At 43.7% G+C, this 19,783-nt stretch overlaps 1 protein-coding gene across 1 annotated transcript; it reads left to right on the top strand.

The window, feature by feature from the left end:
- Nucleotides 1-2,995: 2,995 nt before the first annotated feature.
- RRM2B (ribonucleotide reductase regulatory TP53 inducible subunit M2B) lies at nucleotides 2,996-19,303 on the top strand. Its single transcript, XM_042869806.1, has 9 exons — nucleotides 2,996-3,052; nucleotides 6,971-7,120; nucleotides 8,740-8,856; nucleotides 9,750-9,883; nucleotides 10,864-10,958; nucleotides 12,909-13,042; nucleotides 15,365-15,469; nucleotides 16,475-16,588; nucleotides 17,028-19,303. Exons 1-9 carry the CDS (start codon nucleotides 2,999-3,001, stop codon nucleotides 17,178-17,180), a joined length of 1,056 nt encoding a protein of 351 aa, XP_042725740.1. The 5' UTR covers nucleotides 2,996-2,998; the 3' UTR covers nucleotides 17,181-19,303.
- Nucleotides 19,304-19,783: the final 480 nt, after the last annotated feature.

Raw genomic sequence — 19,783 nt, 5'->3', positions numbered from 1 at the left:
TGTTTTGCATTCTCTTTTTAAACTGGATAATTTGACCTTTTAAGCTAAACTCTTCAGTTGGCTTAATTTTTTTTAGTACATGGTCTGCCAAACTGAAATATAGAACTTTGCAAATTCTAATAACTGGATTTCAGCATGTGTAGTGTTCACTTATCTTAAGCTCTGAGAGTCCACATGCACAAATCTGGGTGCAGATTAGTCCTCCAAAAGCTTCACTGAGCACCTCAACCCTCAGTGCTAGAAGTTCACGTGTGCTCTGTATGGGGAGCTTTGTAATCAGAATCTGTTCTAAAAGTGACTTGCATCACAGTGTCTCTTTGTCCATGATTCTCTGAATGTAACGCTCATTTTTGTAATTAACCACAAGTAACCATTGTAATATTCTGTTTAGTAAAAAGCAGTTGGTTGCTACCCAGTCTTTCAGAACTTCTCCATAATGTTGGAATTTCAGTATCCTTCATCCATGACAACATCTAACACAGCGTATGTTTGAATACAGTAGTCAATATGAACTTACCAGAAAACACATTGCTGCCGCAACCTGTGCTAGCTTCTGTGCAAGGAGACTTCTAAGGTGGTTTTCCAGGAAATGCTTATTTTGGATGTGCTGAAATTATTCACATACTGATTTGGACACAGTGAACAGTTTTCAGCTAGAAAGATTGATTTGACTTTGATTTATAAATGAAAATTCTTCAACCTACCTAAAATAGCATTCTTTATATAAAATGTGATCTCTGTAAATGTATTTTTTTAAATACAGGCAAATATTCTCAAAGTAAATAGTATTATTAGGTGGAGGGAGGGAAGAGGCACTGTAGCTCAAATTGTGATCTGCGTTTTGGATGTTATTGTTGACAAATTTGAGGGACATCCTGCTCTGGATTTCCGCATCCTGCTCCTTTGGATAATGCCCCTGCACTTTCAGGAGACATCTATGAAAGTTTAGAGAACGTGAGTACTAGGGATTACATTTCTTGGTCCAGTGCAATGGTAAGAGGAACACTGAGTTGGTGCTTGTACGCTGTCTTGAAAAAGAGCAGGTACGACCCTGAGTTCTGCTGCTGTGCCACCAAGTAGGTTAGGAGCTGAAGAAGGAGGAAAACGTCCCATTCACCCGGTGATGTTTTCAATAGAACAGTACAGCAAAGCCATGCATGATGCTACATGTATTTAATCTGGATGTGAACTATTCTACTATTCCACAAGTGCTTTCCTATATTTCATTATCGTGTACATTATGTAATTAATTTATATGAAGTTGACAGAAGTTGGTGGATTTTTGTGGAGATGTGAGAAGAGCCAACTGCTGTTCTTCAATCCTCTCTTTCACAGTACATGTCCTTTGCTGCGTTTTTCCTCTGTATTATTCTTCAGGCACTGTGTAAATAGATGTTTGCTGTGCATCTGTAGAAGGGGAGGTGTGTTTAAGAAATTATCCCTAAATATTCAAAGTCCTTTCTGTTTTTAATTACATGAATTGTTGGTATGGTTACGTTTTTCAAGACAGTCCTTAATTTGGGGGTGACTGGATTTAGGGGTGGAGAGCGGGAATTATCACTAGGCAGGTCAGTCTAAATAGTATGATTGATTGGCACTTGAGTTTTGGTGCTTGTTCATGTTGAGGGGGAAGCATGAGTTCCTGGGAAATCAGCACTATATTGGATGCACCAATGAAATTTGTTGGTGTCGATGGGTCGTTTGGGCTTGCTCCAACTCAGAGTTCCTCTCATCATTTGCTCTGTATGAAGAAATGGAATCCCTGGTACTCGGTGTGTATAATAATGGAGCTGTAGTTGAACACAGACATTAGACAGCATGTGTGGGTATGCTTGGGCAATGAAACTTTAAAACTGACTCAAAAAGAACAGTAGTCCGGTAACAGCAAATGTTTGTATAAGAGTGTATTCTCTCATTTTATGCCTGTTATATATTCTGGTATGCTGTTTAGTGATGTGACACTTAGGCATGTGTTTCTTGTCAGAAAACTCCATTTAAGGAAACCAAACCTGTTCTATGCTTGGGACCAGCAGCCACTTGGACTCAAGAGCACCGGGCAGTGGTGATGGGGATGGTGCAGTGAGTGCGGACTGTTCTCCATGAGGAGCATCAGACCTCCACATCCTCCTCCGCAAGTGTCTATTCCTGGCACTTTAAGTGTTCCTCTCTACTTTTACAGAGCGGCTCAGTCCTGGATCTGTGTCAGCTAACTGTCTTGGGTGCTTGTCAACTATTTTTCTTTCTCAGTGGTGTTTGCTTTCATATTTTGTCCAATTTCAAACCGTTGTACCAAACCAGTCCCTGCTGTATGGAGCAGGGCTTTTCTTTTTTCTTTCTCCCGCCTCCCTGGGATTGTGTTGACAAATGCCCTGTGCATCCACAGGAACTGGAGCCCAAGGGCCTGGCCAGCCTGGAGACAAGGACGAGGAAACAAACGAACTCTGGCAATTACAATCTCTTGCAGAAATCTCTGTTCATAAGAAGTGACTTGCAATAAATGACACAAACATTTGAGCAGTGCTTTCACTCTCGCTGCTTGCTCTCACAGCCCCTGCAATTAAGTCCAGGGGAAGGGGCGAGAGTTTTACAGCTGGGAGCAACTACGTCTGTAACACGATTGCTTTAATTTATTCTGAGGTCTGTATCAAGATAAAAAAAAAAAATAATGTAGGTTTCGTTGTTGCACGGGTTGATGGGGTTCTGCTACGCGCTTTTTAGCGTTTATCCGCTAGCTGACGCTTTCAGGCGATGTACCGGCGCCAGCCAAGAATACCGTCTTCCTAAGAGATCCCGCTGGCTGTCATCGCTGTCGCGCCGCCGAAGCCCGCTCAGGGCGGCAATCCTGCCGGAGGCAGGGCTCGGCTCGGGTGGGGAACGCCGCGCCGGGTAGGGCCGGGCCGGGCCGAGGCTGCGCCTGCCGGGCTCCGCCTCGCGGAGGAGGGGCGGCCGCGGCCGTTCCGCCCTCAGCCGGCGCTCGTGCGGCCCAGTCGCCGGGGCCATGGGGGAGCGCCGGGGGCGAGCGGCCCTGCGGGAGGCGGCCGGGCCGGAGCGGGTAAGGGCGGGCGGGGCGCTGAGTTGTGTCTGCGGGAGGGCTGCGGCAGGCTGCCTTGGGCGCTGCGGGCTGCTCGCACGGCGGCTCGTTGTGCGGCTGCACGGAATTCGGCCCCAGCCTCCGGCCCGGCCTCGGGGTTCCGTGGGCTGCCCGCGCGGCTGGCCTGCTTGTCGGGAAGTGCGAGCGGGAAGGAGAGCGCGGGGAGAATCCTGTCCTTACCGCTGCGGGCCTGAAGGGCTCTGCTGGGGAGCTGCCCGAGGCCCTTTCTGCGTCCTCAGGGCACCGTATGCACAGCCGGGCCTGAGAGCGTGAAGCTGATGGTGTGTGGGCAGAAATACACCTGGCCTTCCAAAGGCTGGGTTCCGGCCGTACCTGAGCTGATGGAAACGGGGATGTGCTGTATTAAATACAAGCCTGAAATAGACATCTGTACACGCACACTTATTTCTTTAATCAGTAATGTGCTGTTCCCCTAATGCAGTTGGCTTATTCTGGCCTGCCAGAAACAATTAGCAGAGCTATGCTCTTCCCTCTGGGGTGCAGGGGATCTGCCTGGTCAGGTAAACCCATTTGCTGCACATGGAGCCTCCACTGCCCAGCGCTGCCCCAGGCCTTTGGGAGACTGTGGCTTATAGGGCAGCATGGAAGGCATGTTTCCTTGTGCATCCCAAGAGATTTTTTTAGACATGGACCTGTTGTATCACAGGTGCTCTTCTTTCTCTTCCTTTGCTGTAACTAATGCAAGGCACATAGCTGAAATTGGTGCTGGGACTGGTGCTATTTCATGTCTTTGTGGGCAACACAGCAGTGGGATTGAGTGCATCCTCAGCAAGTTTGCTTAGAGCACCAAGCTGAGTGGTGCAGTTGGTACGCTAGAGGGAAGGGATGTCCAGAGGGACCTGGACAGGCTTGAGAGGTGGGCCTATGCCAACCTCATGAAGTTCAACAGAGCAAAGTGCAAGGTCCTGCACCTGGGTCAGGGCAATCTCAAGCACAGATACAGGCTGGGTGGAGAATGGCTTGAGAGCAGCCCTGAGGAGAAGAATTTGGGGGTGTCTGTTGATGAAAAACTCAACATGAGCCAGCAACGTACGTTTGCAGTGCAGAAGGCTAACCGTATCCTGGATTGCATCAAGAGAAGTGACCAGCAGGTTGAGGGAGGTGATTCTGCCTCTCTACTTTTCTATTGTGAGACCCCACCTGGAGCACTGCATCCAGTTCTGGAGCCCCCAACACAAGAAGTACATGTTGCTGTTGGAATAGGTCCAGAGAAGGGCCACAGAGATGATCAGAGGGCTGAAGCATCTCTCATACGGGGACAGGCTGAGAGAACTGTGGCTTTTTAGCCCAGAGAAGAGAAGGTTCTGAGGAGACCTTATAGTGGCCTTCCAGTACCTGAAGGGGGCCTACAGGAAAGCTGGGGAGGGACTTTCTATAAGGGCATGTAGTGACACAATGAGAGGAAATGACTTTAAACTGGAAGAGGGCAGATTTAGATTAGATGTTAGGAAGAAATTCTTTACTGTGAGGGTGGTGAGACGCTGGAACAGGTTGCCCAATGAGGTTGTGGATACCCCCTCCCTGGAAGTACTCAAGACCAGACTGGATGGGGGATGTGAGCTACCTGGTCTAATGGGAGATGTCTATAGCAGGGAGTTGGAACTGTATGATCTTCAAGGTCCCCTCCAACCCAAACCGTTCTAAGATTCTATGAGATACCTGCATGTATAGTCCAGCAGTTACTACTATAAGGCAGGGATTTTCTGTATATATATACTAATATTTTCCTAGTGTGCTGAATATGAAATTCATGGAAAGAATTTCAGTACCACTAGGCAATCTTCTAAAATAAAACCAACAGGTTATCTGTTAATATATGTTATATATAATTAATAATATAATAATATATGATAATGATAATATATATAAAATATAAATAATAAATTTAATATATTATTATATTATAAATTTATATATATTATATATAAATATTTTATATTTATTTTTATTTTTTATTTTAATTTTATATTATTTTTATATATTTATTTTAATTTTATATTTATATTTAATATTAAATATATTATATATAAATATATTTATATTTATTTAAATAATAAATTTAATATATTATAATATTATAAAATATATAATTAATAATATAATAATATATGATAATGATAATATATAATAAATAATAATATAATTAATATATGTTATAAAAATAAAATAATCTTCTAATAAAACCAACAGGTTATCTGTTGGGTTTATTGACTTCACTAGCAGCGCTTAACCTGCAACAGTTGCAGAATAACTAGAGTTTGGTGAAAGGCTAGGAATGTAGAGTGGAACCTCTGTCAGACACCGTGAGCCAGGGAGAGCTCAGCCTGCTTGGAGAAGATAGAGGAAATGGAGTCAGATTCTCCTCAGTGAGGGGCAGGAGGCAGTGACAGGAGGTTCCACTTGTGCATTAAAAACCCACTTTCTTGCTGTTCAGGGGGTCAAACACTGGCACAGGTTGCACAGTGGGGTTGCGGAGTTCTCATCATTGGACTCAGACTGCCAACTGGACACTGCCTTGAGCAACCTACTGACTGTACTTTGTACACCTCCATGAGATAAAGGAAAGAGCCCGGAGTGCTGAATGGAAGCAGGAGGTGTATGGGTGTACTGGGAAGATAACCTCCCCAGCTCTGTGTTCCCACACTGCTTTCTTGGGGTCAGAAAGGCAGGACTGGGACTGTGTCATGCTCCTGTTGCACAAGGGGGCAGCAAGGGGAGCCCTGGCAGTGATCAGCTTCTACTGTACCACAGAAGTAGAAATTGGAGAGTTGTCCCTGTTTGTTCAGCTGGGTGGTACCAGGGGATATACCAAGTTAATGAACAGGCTTGGTGGCTGGTATTACTCTGATAAAATTTTTGCTTGTAGGAATAGAGTTCAGAACTGAGAGACAGCACCATGTCACAGCAGAATTTGCCTTGTTCATAGAATCATAGAATGGCCTGGGTTGAAAAGGACCTCAAAGATCATCTAGTTTCAACTCCCCTGCCATGGGGACCAACTATGCCAGGCTCCCCAGAGCCACATCCAGCTTGTTCTTACATTTTTTAAAAGTATAACTATTTTTTAAACTGTTATCACTTTCTAATTCTGCAGTGTGGTCCTTTTTGGGGAGCTCTCACTGTGAGCCTTTAGGTCCTGGAAGCCATGCTTCATTTCCCTGCCACTGGGACTCTCCAGTCTGTGTACACTGCTTCCTGGCCCGCTTCTTCTGTTACCTTTTTGTGCCATGTGCTGACAGCACTACTGGCATGCTGTTAGAGGCCACTGGGAAAGACACACAGCCTTGCCTCAGTGTTAATCTCCAGTTTTCTTGCTGTGCCTTCCCTCCACTTCTATACACCAGAAATATTTTCCAGGTTATCTTTCTACATGATGGGCCCTGCGTGCTGCTTTTTGAATGGTGCAGGAACAGCACATTGCGGATAGGGAGCAGAATGGGGATGTGTGATGCCAGGTGCAGGCTGGCCTTGAGGAGCCGTTGGGCAGCACTGTCGCCTTGCATGCCTCCCCACCGTGTTTGATGGCATCTTTTGAGGGCACAGTGCAAGTGCAGCTGCAGTTTCCTCCTCATACTGCAGAAGAGTGTTCGCTTTGGTACTTGAGAGGTGCAGCTGCTCAGGGACTGGTTGATGTGAGAGGTGCAGGACAGAGCAGGGCAGGAAGGCAGTGCTGCTGCCTGAGCAGGGCACAGATGGAAGGCGAAGGGGTGAGCACCCTAGGGAAGGGTGATGCAGCTGCCTGTGGGGAATGGGTGAGTGTCTGCCTGAGACATTGGACTTTGGGGCTGTATTTTTGTGACAGAGGGAAAAGCAGGGAATAATAACAGCAGCCTTAACCAGGATTGAGCTTTATTTTAGAGCTCCTCTCCAAGTGAAAATGGCTTGAAACTTCACGAGGAGCCTCTTCTCAGAAAAAATCCTCGTCGGTTCGTCATCTTCCCCATCCAGCACCCGGACATATGGAAGATGTACAAACAGGCCCAGGCTTCCTTTTGGACGGCAGAAGAGGTGAGCTCTGGGATATGGAGCCTGGAGTGTCACTCCTAGCTCTGCTGCTGGCCTGTGTTTTGTATGGGTTGGGATTAATTTTATTGAACGTGAGGCGCCTGGACCAGAGTAGGACTCCCTTCAGGGTCAATGGAAGGAAAGCTGCTTTCATCAGGTGGTTCAACTGCCTGGTTTGAGTGTTTGGTTTAGGATCAGGTGGAATTGTATCCTGGGGCACTTCTCTGGGTATAGAGGGAGCCTGTGTAAGACTGTGACCTGCTGTGATCACTGTGCCTGCAGCTACCTCCTTGCTCATGTAAAAGGCTCTGAGCAATTTCATGAGAATGCTGCTCTTTAATATTAGGCACTTGTTTTTCAGAATGGTGGTGGTAATCAGAAATACTTGCTAACAGTGCATGTAATTTGCTGGTGAGTGCCCTGGTTAGATGTTCGTCGCCATGCTGGAACTGACTGTGAGTTAGGGCATGTCATTTTCCTTGAGATTGCTGATTAGCCAGTATTGACCTGAGCAGTACTTGCTCACTTGCTCACTGCACTTGCAGAAATGGAGACTTCTGGATTTGCATGGATTACGTGCCAGGTGAGCAGCTTGTTGCAGCTCAAAGCTTCTGTAGTCTTTGTTCATCTGTGAGCAGAATTCTGCAATTGGTAAGGAATGACAGACTCTAAATAGTCCAGAATGCATCCAGGGATAGCAATACTGTGTAGACTTCATTCCATTGCCTGCTGGGGAGGCTGCTGTCTGATGTCGGTAGAAGTTGATTTAAACAGTTATGAAGCACTGAAACTCCTGCCTGAATAGCACTACTCATCGCTGGTTCCTTCTTCTACTGTCCTCCCATCTGTCATCACATTTCCAAATGAATTGGAAAGTTAGACGTAAAATTGGTTTGTGTGTGTATTCATGCATGAGCATGCATATATATTTGTACATAAATTGTACACACGCACACACAATTCTAAAAGCTTTTTTAGGCCTTGCTGCAGTTTTCCCATCTGGCCCTGCTTAACTGCTGCTGTGGCTCAGAAACAAACAGACAAAGAAAGATGGCCAGTGCTAAGGAGCTTGTGGTTTTCTGCCATGTTGAGAACCAAGTGTCACAGGCAGTGCAGTTCCACACACGTATCTACACATACTCTTCTGGGGTGGCCTGGAGGCTGAACACCTGTCAAGGGCAGCATTGCCTTCCATGTGTCTTTTGGCACACTTAGGCGCAGGTTTCTTGCAGTACCAGCATTTATTTCAAGTAGAGTTTGTAAATGTCTCAGAGAGAGATCTGCTTGTTGATGCATGTTCGTACTCATGCCAGCAAGACACTGATGCTTTTTGGAATCTGGTTTATTTATAACGTGGAATAAGAACAATATATATTGAATTACAATAGTGTAAACTGCAAAGCAAACACAGGATGTTGCTGTTGCAGAGAGGCAGCAGTACTGCAGCTGTTTGTCGTGCTTGATAGTCGCACATATTTAAATTCTCTGCATGCAAAGATTGTGAAAGCCAGTGCCAAAGCTCTGTCTCAGTTGTTTGACGAGGCCACTTTTGTTCCTACAGAATAACAAGCTAAAGGGATGGTAACATTTTTTTTCTTTTTTTTACTATCTCTTTTCATTAGGTTGATTTATCAAAGGACCTTCCTCACTGGAACAAGCTAAAACCAGATGAAAAGTACTTTATCTCTCATGTTCTTGCCTTCTTTGCAGCCAGTGATGGAATTGTAAATGAGAATCTGGTGAGAAAGCCTTACAGTTTGAATACTTACTTTATTAGCTATTGGCTTTTCAGTTTGGTTTTCTCATATTAATGCATAAGATTGTTAAATGAGTGTATTTTCTTCCCATCGTCTCACCTTTGCCAAAGGAAGTAAGCAGCTTGTTCTGCTCATTGTCTGAGATACATTGGAGCCACTGTTGTCAGCAGGACTCCAAATGATGCCTCTTGAACACAGTTTTGAAGCTCAGACTTGTGCCTGACTGTGTTCATGTGCAGTTACTGGTGAATTAATAGAACCCACGCTTCTTCACATACCTGCGTTAGATGAGAAGTAGGAGCTGATTGTGCTGTGCCATGCTCTGTGTTCTTTATTTAGGTAAAACTCATTTTGCTCTCACTAAATGGCATCCTGGAATATTTCAGGCATACGGGTGGGTGCTTTTGAAATGATGGGGAAATCTTTCTGCTGAAATCACTTCTGGGCTGCAGAATGTCTCACTGCAGGTTGTTGTTAGACCAGAAATGCTCATTTTAGATCTTGAGTATCTGTAACATAGATTATATGATAACAAATTGAATATGAATATGTCATACTATTTACTTCTTAATGGTGAACAGAAATTGTGAGGCTTTGTTTGCTATGAAGTTTTTACTGCTGCAGCATTTTGCTCTATTCTTCCTGTGTGTGCCATCACACATCACTGCAGTTCTTACGCAGTGTGCGTAGCAAGTGTCTTTACTTCTAGCTGGCTTTCTCTATTTGCCACACCTATCCTACTGACATATTTGTTAATAAAGTAGGGCTGAATTGCTCCCTTCCCTTCTCTGCTGCACAGGTCTGTTGTCTCTCTTATTTGGCTGATGCTGCGCCAGTTTTGCTGTACTCGCTGTCATGCTTTTTGGTTTTGGTAGGTGGCACGCTTTAGTCAGGAGGTGCAGATCCCAGAAGCTCGTTGTTTCTATGGCTTCCAGATCCTCATTGAGAACGTTCACTCGGAGATGTACAGCTTGCTTATAGACACTTACATCAAAGATCCTGAGAAAAGGTAAGTTTCTGAATGTGCTGCAGCCCCAAGGGAAATCTTTCAGCTAGTCTGGTGGCACTGTGGCTGGGTGGTAACAGCTAGTTTTCTGTTTCACATTGACTTACTGGAGAGCTTCCTTAGAGCTTTCTGGGCCATCGCTCCTGGCCCCCAAAATGAAGGGAAGCGTTACTGACCAATGACCTTCCTTAGGAGTGTTCAAAAGGCTGGTTAATATTTGTGACTGCAGGCAGTGCAGACTGTGAAACTCTGTTAAGCATTAAACAGCCTCCTTGTGGTTATTGTGCTCCAGAGCTACTTGTAACTGCCGTTTGTAACACATGTTGATCAATGCCTTGCATCCTTTCAGCTTTTTTATCATCAGTTGCTTTTCCACGCAACAAGAGCGACTTATTTTTAAATAACTGGTTTGTTTGGAGAGACCCTACACCTTTGTGGTCTGCAGATGTGCCTAGTTGAAAAGGTAATACATTTGGAAAAAAGTACTTTCCATCAGAAATGCCGTTGTGGTGATGGTCAGACAGAGCTCGGTTTCCCACGGTGGCATCCTGTGTGTTGAAATAGTGTCCTGCAACCCCACAGTACAGGGCTAGCAGGAGGTCTGCATGGTTTTCTGAGATACTTAGCATGGGAACAGATCTTGTGCCTGTGGGACCTGTCTGATTCCTTTTGTGGAACTGGGAGTGGTGAGGGTTATCTTCTTGAGCAGGGTCATGCTGCTGTCTGTCTTGGTCTGAGAGCCAGCAGAGTCTGGTGGATGGTCCCACTGGCATTGGAGGTTTGTGTTCCCATCTCTGCAGCTTCTCTGAGACCTTGAGTCTCTTCTGCACTTTCTGCACATCTGCCTCCCTGTTCTGCCTCTTGTTGTCATCATCCCTTCAGGGCAGGAGCTCCTACTTGGATAATTTCAGAGCTTATAGCGTAATAGCGTAAATCCATTCTTTGCTTTATTATTCTGGTGTTCTCTTTCTTTTCTTTTGTAGAGATTTCTTATTTAATGCTATTGAAACAATGCCTTGTGTCAAGAAGAAAGCAGACTGGGCTCTGAAGTGGATTGAAGACAGACAATCCACTTTTGGTGTGTATCTTCTTAAGAACTTGTTTCTGTTGCACATCATGAAGTTGGCTCCTATTTTGTACTCCAGTGTTAAGAACTGAACAGCTGAAGCCTTGCAAGTCCAGGCTTTCTATGTGTGCACGTTCAGATAGACAAATTTGTGTGTGATATTATCGGTTTTTTTTCTTTTTTTGCAACATTATGAATGAACTTGGGAAAAAAAAGATTCAAGAGTTCTCTCTCTCTCTTTTTTCTGGCTCACTGTTGTGACTAGCTTCCCAGCTACTGTGTCTTATCTCAGAGCTGGGTCACCAGGTCAGTTTCCGTCAGAATGGATGCAGGACATCCCTGCTAATGTTCAGCTTGTAATGTTAACTTTAAAATATGTGTTGTATCTGAAATGAATGGCGGGCAGACAGGTGAATTTTCTGAAAGAAATATCCTCTGTACTTGACAAAAGTGTAGGAGATGGTGAGATTTGGCAAGACTAAGAAAATGAATGTCATTCTGCATATCATTGTTTTGCAACATCCATTGTTCACTTGACATGCTTTTGTTTTGGGTGTAGTTCTTTTCAGAACAGTAGATTCGGTTGTCCTGAAGTGTCCTTCTGCCTCCTTAGTCTGGCTTTTCTTGCTTTATGTTGAGTCTCCTCATCTCCTTCATTCAGCTCCTGTCAGCATGGGGTGTGCAAGGAATCAGAAGGTTTCCTGACTGTAAAAGCAGTGTCCTTTTTCTTTCTTTCTTTCTATTTTTAGTTCCTTCTCTCTAAACTTCATCCTATCCAAATTTTGTAAAGTGTGTTTCTACTCTTCTGCTTTTTTCATCTTACTGAGAAAAGTTACCCAATCTTAAAACATTCTGTGGGCCCGGACCTTATTCATATGGGTTGTGAGATATGTTATCTGAAGGTGGCATGCTTAGTGCTTCCTTCCGGGCTGGAAGGCTGGCCTTCAGCAGGGTAGCTGTGTTTGATTTCTTACACTGAGGGATTCGTTGCTGTGTTTATTCTGTGGACTCTCAGCCTCCCAGTGTGTGCAGACATCACGTGGTGCTGCTGACAGGAGATTTTGTTTCAGCGGAACTCGTTTATATGAATGTTAGTCAGGTGGAATGCAGTAAAAAACACTGGTGTCCAGGAGGTGTTTATGCAGCATATCTCCCCTCCTGTTTAGAACTAACCTCGCAAATTTTAGTGTTGTCAGATAAACTCTTTCCTTAGTAACTTCTGTGATACTTTTAAGTACATGTTGAATTTCTTCAGATAAGCCAGCAGGTGGCATTTGCATCTCATTTGAGGAAGCAGAACAGATGGAATTTGGAGTTTATTGTTTTTATTTTTTTAAAGCAAAAGTCTGTGCAGTTCTCAGTGGTGAAAAAGACAGCAGCATTTAATGCAAAAGTTCTGCATATTGAAATATTCTCAAGAATCTTCTGGAGTTGTTTAAAATAGAGCATATGCAATCAGATAGTCTTGTGGTTTGAAGAAGCACATTCCTGTAGAGAACAGAAAGAACTGGGACTGATAATGCTGTGATTTTCTTGGATGAAAGGTGGAATAACTGAAATATTTGTGACATGGTGAAGGCTTTTTGTTTATTTTATAGGAGCTTTTCCCCGTTCTGTATATTAGCTACACAGCCATTTTTCTGCCTCCTTAGAGAAAGAGATAAAGCTGTACTAATACCTTACCTGCTTCTGACACTTGTGGCTTTTCCCTTCTCATTTTCCTGCAGCAGTTTCAGTGGGTACCCTGGTTCTGTTCTGCTTGGGGTTGCCTGTGGCTGAGTTCTGTTGCACATGTCAACCTTCTGTGCCATAGGATCTGCTGCAAGATGTGGTCAGCTACAGCACCTGCTGTGGCAGCAGATAGCTTCCCTCCAGCATCAGTCTGTTTGATGCAAATGGTGCACTGTGCTGACTGGCAATACACTCTTTCATGTCTAACGGAAAATGTGTTGTGTTCAACAGGTGAGAGGGTGGTTGCCTTTGCTGCAGTTGAAGGCATCTTCTTTTCGGGTTCATTTGCTGCTATATTTTGGCTGAAGAAGAGGGGCCTAATGCCTGGATTGACTTTTTCCAATGAACTTATTAGCAGAGATGAGGTAATGTATTGTGTCCTATGTATTGTCTTTAAAGAAAAGTGAGTTTCAAGGAGGGCAGAACATTTGTAAATAACCTATAGTTTTGCTAGAGCACATCAACTCTGTGGAGGTGGGTAAGCTTGGAGCAAGCTGAAAAGCAGAAAGGGAACAAAGCAGGTGAGTGGGTGCAGAAGTAGCATTTGGGCAGGGACAGGTGAAAAAGCGAATCCAGCAGTGAGTAGGGGATGCATGTCTGGGTGTGGTGAAACCCAGCTGACAGTGCTGGAGGTCGAGGTCCCTTATCTCACCCCCATATTCCCCAAGTTATGGATCCCACAACTTGCAAACAGCCACCTGCATCCATCACCTGGCCAGCTGTGGACGAGCTGCTGCAGAAACAGCAAATGTTGGTCCTCTCTGTGTCCTTACCCTACTACACAGGGATAAAATCTCCTGAGAGGGAGCAGCTACAGGTCTGTGTTAGAGAGCAGTGCCTTTCAGCTGCAGATGTGAAGTGTCTGAGGGGTGCATGTCAGCACACTGAAGGTGGGCTGTGAGACTGTGTCTTCACGAGTGCCCTTTCTTTTCACTGCTGCTTACTAGTTGGCAGCAGTTCCCTATGGCTGAGACTTGTCTGTAAGGCAGCACACAATGTATGGCACTATCAGCACTGAGAAAGCAGCAAGATCTGTTTTATTTGCAAGATAAATCTGCTAACAGTTGAACTTATCAAGTACTGAAGGTCTAAAAGAATAAAGAGCTTCCATAATGGAAGTAATCTCTGTGGGTTAGATAAACTGATTTGAAAGGAGGCATCTTGTGAGAAGTCTTTAATTTGAAAGACTTTTGTTGAAGAAAATGCTACAACTGGTAAATAAAGCCAAACAATTCTTCAGCCTTGATTTCCTTGTGTCTTGTTTCTGTGAGTCATCATGAGCTGATCCATTCAAATAAGGAAGTATTTCTTTGTTAAAAAGATGACTTGCAGATGAATGGGATGCAAATTCCCCACTACAGCAGTATAACTGCTTCTCTGCAGTGTTGAAAAGGTGTAGGATTTTTTGAGTTGGCATATTTCCAGCTGCAAAGCTGTTGATTATGAAGAGTAAGGCACAGTCCACACTGCACCTGCATCAAAAAACAGGAAATACTGTTAAAAAGCAGTGACAGTTAAAGAATCTACACTGGAAAACTACAACATGAACATTTTCTGATACATCTGAGCAGATAAATGGTTGATGCTCAGTATGGTTTTGAGCTGCAGACTCCTTGAGCTGCTAAGAACTCTCATTTTTAGAGGTGCCAACCTGCCTGAGGCAGCGGTCAGCACAGCACACTGGTTTGACCAAGAAGCCAGTCACCTCCTGCTGGTGGTCCTGTCCTGCAGCAGACAGCTAATGTGTCCATGGCAGGGGCGTGTGTGCCAGATTATGTGGTTTCAGGACTCTTTCATGACCTGAAGCATGCAGATTTCATAGCCTTTTTTGAAAACCTTTTTGCTTCCAGATTTTGTTTTAACCCTTGTTCATGATAGCAGTGGGTTGTCTTTTTTACCCACAGCCTGCCAGGTCATGCTGACTAGTTTGCACTCTGAGTGTGCCCTCATGGTACTCGTGTGCTTTAATCAACAACACATTTTGTGTTGTCAAGAGGAGAGGCATGGTGTCACAGTGCTCGTTTGGAATGAGTGCAATTTGTTGGGCTCTGTGTTGGGTAGCTGGGTGAAATGTACAGGCTTATGTTTGGTGGGTTGAATTGGGATGTGGAAACCAACATTACAAATCTATAGATGGCCTGGTAGCAAGTCCTTCACACTAACTGCATTTTGTGTGGAGAGAGAGATGACTTATCTCTGATTTGGTGACTCTAATCTGAATCTACTCTTGAAAATGCTGTAAGGAAAAGCAAGGGAAGAAAGGCTAGTAAAAAAATAAAGATTGATGTGTAGGTATCTCAAAGTCAAGAATGGCTAGCAAGTTTATGCTGACTGACATTTCTGCAGGTCCATCTGTAGGAGTCTTTCCACAAAAGCATCTCTGATAGGAGGCAGGAACCCAGCGTGGCTCTGCATAGAATCCTTAGCGGTAGAACAACTCTCAAAATGGGACTGGAGCAAGTGTATGCTGATTGTTATTTTGTTATAGGTGGCACCTGTTGGATTTCAGATGTTACTAACTGAGTTTTTAACCAAAAATGCCCTTACAGGTCAGTTACATGTAGTAACATTAGGACTGTCAACAATCAAGTGTATAAGAAGCTTAAACCTAAATTGAGGCTGCCTCTAATTAAGAGCAGACTGTGTGCAGCAGGGAAAAACTCTGTTGTTGTTCTCTGTTATTTCAGGGTCTACACTGTGATTTTGCTTGTCTAATGTTCCATTATTTAGTGAACAGACCATCAGAAGAGAGGGTCCGGGAGATCATTGTTAATGCTGTTGAAATTGAACAGGTAAGTCTGGCCAGGACAATATCACGAGCAGCACAGCAGGAGGTGTATGTGCAAAAGTAAGCAAATTAACTTCTAACTTTTGGAATTTCATATTTAATGCTTGGATCCCTGATGCATTATAGCATTTTTTCCCCTCTTCCTTAACTGTGACAATAAAAAGCAGGCACTTTCTGATACAGCTGTCAAGTAACTGTGAGAAGCTGAAGCTGGCAGGCTGCTTTCTTCCTCAAAAGCCAAAAAGAAGAAAACATTCTCTATTGGAGAAGAGTTTGTTTACTTCTGACCTTTAGGATCTTTGTCTCTCCCTGCTCGTATAACCATAGCTGTTTGTCCTTTGTGAGAGCCCAGGGTCTCTTCTGGATGTGGGTACAGTGGGTTAGTGTGTTCTAACTTTAAAAAAAATTGCTGTTCTTTCATAGGAAGTGCTACCCAACTTCAGCTACGTGTTTCTGCATTGCAGAGTGTTTTGCAGGACTGTAGTTTACTCTTGTCTGTTGTCATCTAACTGCTGTGATGATAACAAATGCCTTGCCTTACAGCCATGAAAGGTCTTGCATCAGCGCCTAACGATGCGCGTGGTTGAGCTCAGTGCTCGTGTATCACTGTCCTCTGGTTTGTTGTTCTGTAATGGCTGGAAGCCAAGGAAAACTGGAGATTTCTGGATCTATTCCTTCTCCCACTCCTCTGGTCTGTAGGTTTTATTGAAGTTGGAACTCAAGCTTTCACTGAAGCTTGGGATCTAGTGGGGAAAAAAAAAGGAGGTGAGCACTCAAAAAAATTCTTGTACCTTTTCCAGAAAAATGTGCTAAAAATAAAGGAAGATACAAGCAACTACTGAAAGGAGGAGATGCTTGTTGAATTTAGTGATGCAAGTTATTTATTCAGACAACTGCCTGGGGAGCCTGGAATATCACAAATTGTGTTACTGTGAAACACAGGTGTCTTCTGTCCTTTTCTCCTGTTAAATTTCATTTCTCTAAATGTCATCTGTATTTTAACTTCCAGGAGTTTCTCACAGAGGCATTACCTGTAGGTCTGATTGGAATGAATTGCACTTTGATGAAGCAGTATATCGAATTTGTTGCAGACCGGTTACTAATGGAGCTTGGGTTCTCAAAGGTAAGAGATGACACTGCAGAAATGCTGGCCTGCTGGAGCAGCCAGGAGAGCTGTCAGCAAAAGTGCTTTCCTGATGTACCTGCAAGCAGGTTGCTTTTAGTGCTTGTACTTCTGTGAGTGACAGATGAAACCACAACATTAATATATGCACTTCCACATTTGAAAGAGCAAGAATAGTTCAGGCCATTGTTTCTCTTCAGTTGCTCTGCAGGTTGGTGTTGGGAAATTATGCTGTGCTCTTAGAAGGCTGACAAACACCTCGCACAGAGGAGCTTCAAACTTCTGGGGGCACACAGTATTGAACTTGCTTACATTGTGCCCATAAATTCTACAGCATATTACAGTGAGGGATGATCTAATCTGAAATACATACATATGTGTTTGTTACACATGGTTAGCTTTTCAGAATCAGCAGTGTAATAATGTTTATTTTCCCCAGGTTTTTCATGCAGAAAATCCTTTTGATTTCATGGAGAATATTTCTCTGGAAGGAAAAACAAATTTCTTTGAGAAGCGGGTTTCGGAGTATCAACGTTTTGCTGTTATGGCAGAAACAATGGACAATGTTTTCACTCTGGATGCAGATTTTTGATGCCTTGACAAATTAGCACTGACTGTCTCCCTCTCCCTTTCTGCTGTGAAGTTGTCTCCATTTCCTCTGCTGGAGTTGGAGCCTACTAGGATTTTTTTCCTGGGTTTTCCTGGCTTTTTTTGAAGAGTAAATGCATTTTGCTCTGTGTCACTAAGAAAAAGAAAAAAAAAGAAAGAGGAATTCTTTTTAAGAAATTTGTAAGGCTTTTTAAAAGGACAGCCTTTTTAAGATTCATGTGGTTAATCTGCTGTAATTGCTGTCTTTAAAGATGGTCTGGGTACTGCTACTTTTTTAAAGACTTCTGTACTGTTTTAAGAATGCAAGCAGCTTACTTACCTCCTGTTGTGGTACTTTAGTCTGAAAAAACAGATGAAGTATCACTCTATGTATATATGTTGCTATAAATTATTTTCATGGTTACTGTTTTCATGTTTATAAATCTGATTGACAGTAAAAGCTCTTCCTTTTTGTCCTGCTGCAGATAGAGTAATAGGGGATTCTGAGAAGACATGAGTTCAATAAGGTAGGAGCTTGTTACACCCGGGGGTACAGTTTGATCTCTGCATTAGCCTGGGTTCTATCTGGAACAGTTTTTGCTCAGTTTGCAAACACGATGGCTGTCAGTAGGAGTACGAAACAAATACATAGGAGTTTTGTATTGCAGCTGTTGTGAAGCGTGTCAGCAGACCTTGAGTGGTCCTTGACAAAGCAAGCCTGTTAATAGTGGAGAAAAAACACATGCTGTAGTTCTCTGGCTTGTGCTGTTTTTCACTGCTTCTATGAACAAGTGCCTTATAACAGTTTGTGGTTCTGCCGTGCTGCGCAGCTGGAACAGCAAGCACTGGGTGTTGTCTGTACTTTGTTGTGTGAGGTGGATGTTCTCTCCTTCTCCCTTTCATTGTACACCGATGAGAGGGAGAAGGCATATTGCTGCAAGGGATGGTTCCTTGAGGTGCTACAAACATGCTGCTTGAGCTGTGGAGAGGCACTAATGACGTACTGAGGCACTTCAACTTGCGTGTTTAATGTGAACCATTAAAAGCATTGTCACAGTGGAACTTCTGCAACAAGGTATTAAATCTTACAGAAACAAATCTTGAAGTAGCATGGATTGGCAGCATCTTACGAAGGACTGCTGTTGGGTTTTTAGTGTGCTCCAGTTTGCGCCCCCACGATTTGAAGTCCCTTTACACTGCATGCTGAAAATGGAGCTTTTGAAGAAGACCTTAAAATACTGCAGTGATAGGGTGGAAGGGATATTGTGCATGTACAGGTGGATTGTTTGCAAATAGAGAGGTTTTTTTTTTCCCCCAGGATGACATAAGTGTGAATGAGCCAGACAAAGAGTTCTGCTTGATTAAACCCCAGCATTTTTTCACAAGATTAAGCAATTTGTATGCGAGCTTTTATAAGTCCTTTCTGTTGTTGCAAACAACTTGTGCTGCTCTAAATATACCTGGCATGAGATGAGCTGGCAGTGTTTAGTGGTGGTGGGGTGGTTCAGGGTTGTTTCTCCAGCAGCCTAGATTAGCCACAGCCCCAGGTAGCTGCGCTCCATGAAGTGAGTTCACTGCAGTAGCATAATTCCTAGTGAACAGCTTTCTCTGCTGTGAACATTAGAAGCAAAACTGAGTTTTTGTTTGGCCACAGTGAGATCATGGAATACGTAGTGAGCATATGAACAGGACAGCTTTGTGTTTTTTCCTAGAGAATAGCTTGCATCATTTGACATAAACTACTTGTGGGGATAGAGGGAGACCTGGAAAATACAGAGACAAAAGTTGATCTGCTGTCGTTAAGTAATGCTCTGTAACTGCAAGAGAACTGTGGAATCCAGAGTTAAAATCCAGCACCTTTTGCAAATACTGTATTGATGTTGGAGAATATGCTATAAATGGTTCAGTTGTTGGAGGAATGGAAAATGTTTTGATGTCACTGAAAGAAATAAAAAGCATTTGTTTTGAGTGCTGTCAATTGGGAGTATACAGATGGTTTAAAGATGAAACTATTCTGTGCTCAGATTTTCTAAATGTACACGAGATACCAAAGTGATCACAGCTCATAACTCTATTTGTGTGTAAAATATCTCTGTAGTTTCAATAACACTTGAACATGGATAGGAACATGCCTTTGTTTGCCAGTTGTGTGCTTTATTGTGGTCTAAAAGGATATAATTAAGCTGTGCCAGAGAAACTTGGTGTTCTTAGCTGGTGGTTTCTGGGAGAAAGCTAAATGTGCCTGTATGCTGTCTTCTGCTTTGTGAGCTCTTGACTCGCTGTTTCTTGTTCTAGAGTATGCAGTTTAGGGAACAGAGAACATTTTTTGTCCTGGAATTTTCTGGATAAAGGAGGAACCTCTTGGGAGTCCTTCAGATTGAAAGAAGAAATACTCCAGGAAAGTAATTTCACTGTGCTGTGTCTGATACCTGGAGCTGGAGGGAAGCAGCCCTCTGCCTTTTGGGGTGGTTGGTTGCTCCTCCCCTGTTCAGTGGCTGGAAAAGTGTTTGTTTGGGGAAAAATACCTGAATATCAGGAGATGGAGATGTTGACTGAGGTTGTGATCGCAATGTCTTCTCTTCAAGCTGGCAACCAGTTGGGAGTGGG

This window comes from Lagopus leucura, unplaced genomic scaffold (genome assembly GCF_019238085.1).
Source record: "Lagopus leucura isolate 7727_CA_CO unplaced genomic scaffold, USGS_WTPT01 Super-Scaffold_100002, whole genome shotgun sequence".
Taxonomy (NCBI): domain Eukaryota; kingdom Metazoa; phylum Chordata; class Aves; order Galliformes; family Phasianidae; genus Lagopus; species Lagopus leucura.
This window is presented reverse-complemented; position numbering and strand designations above follow the sequence as displayed.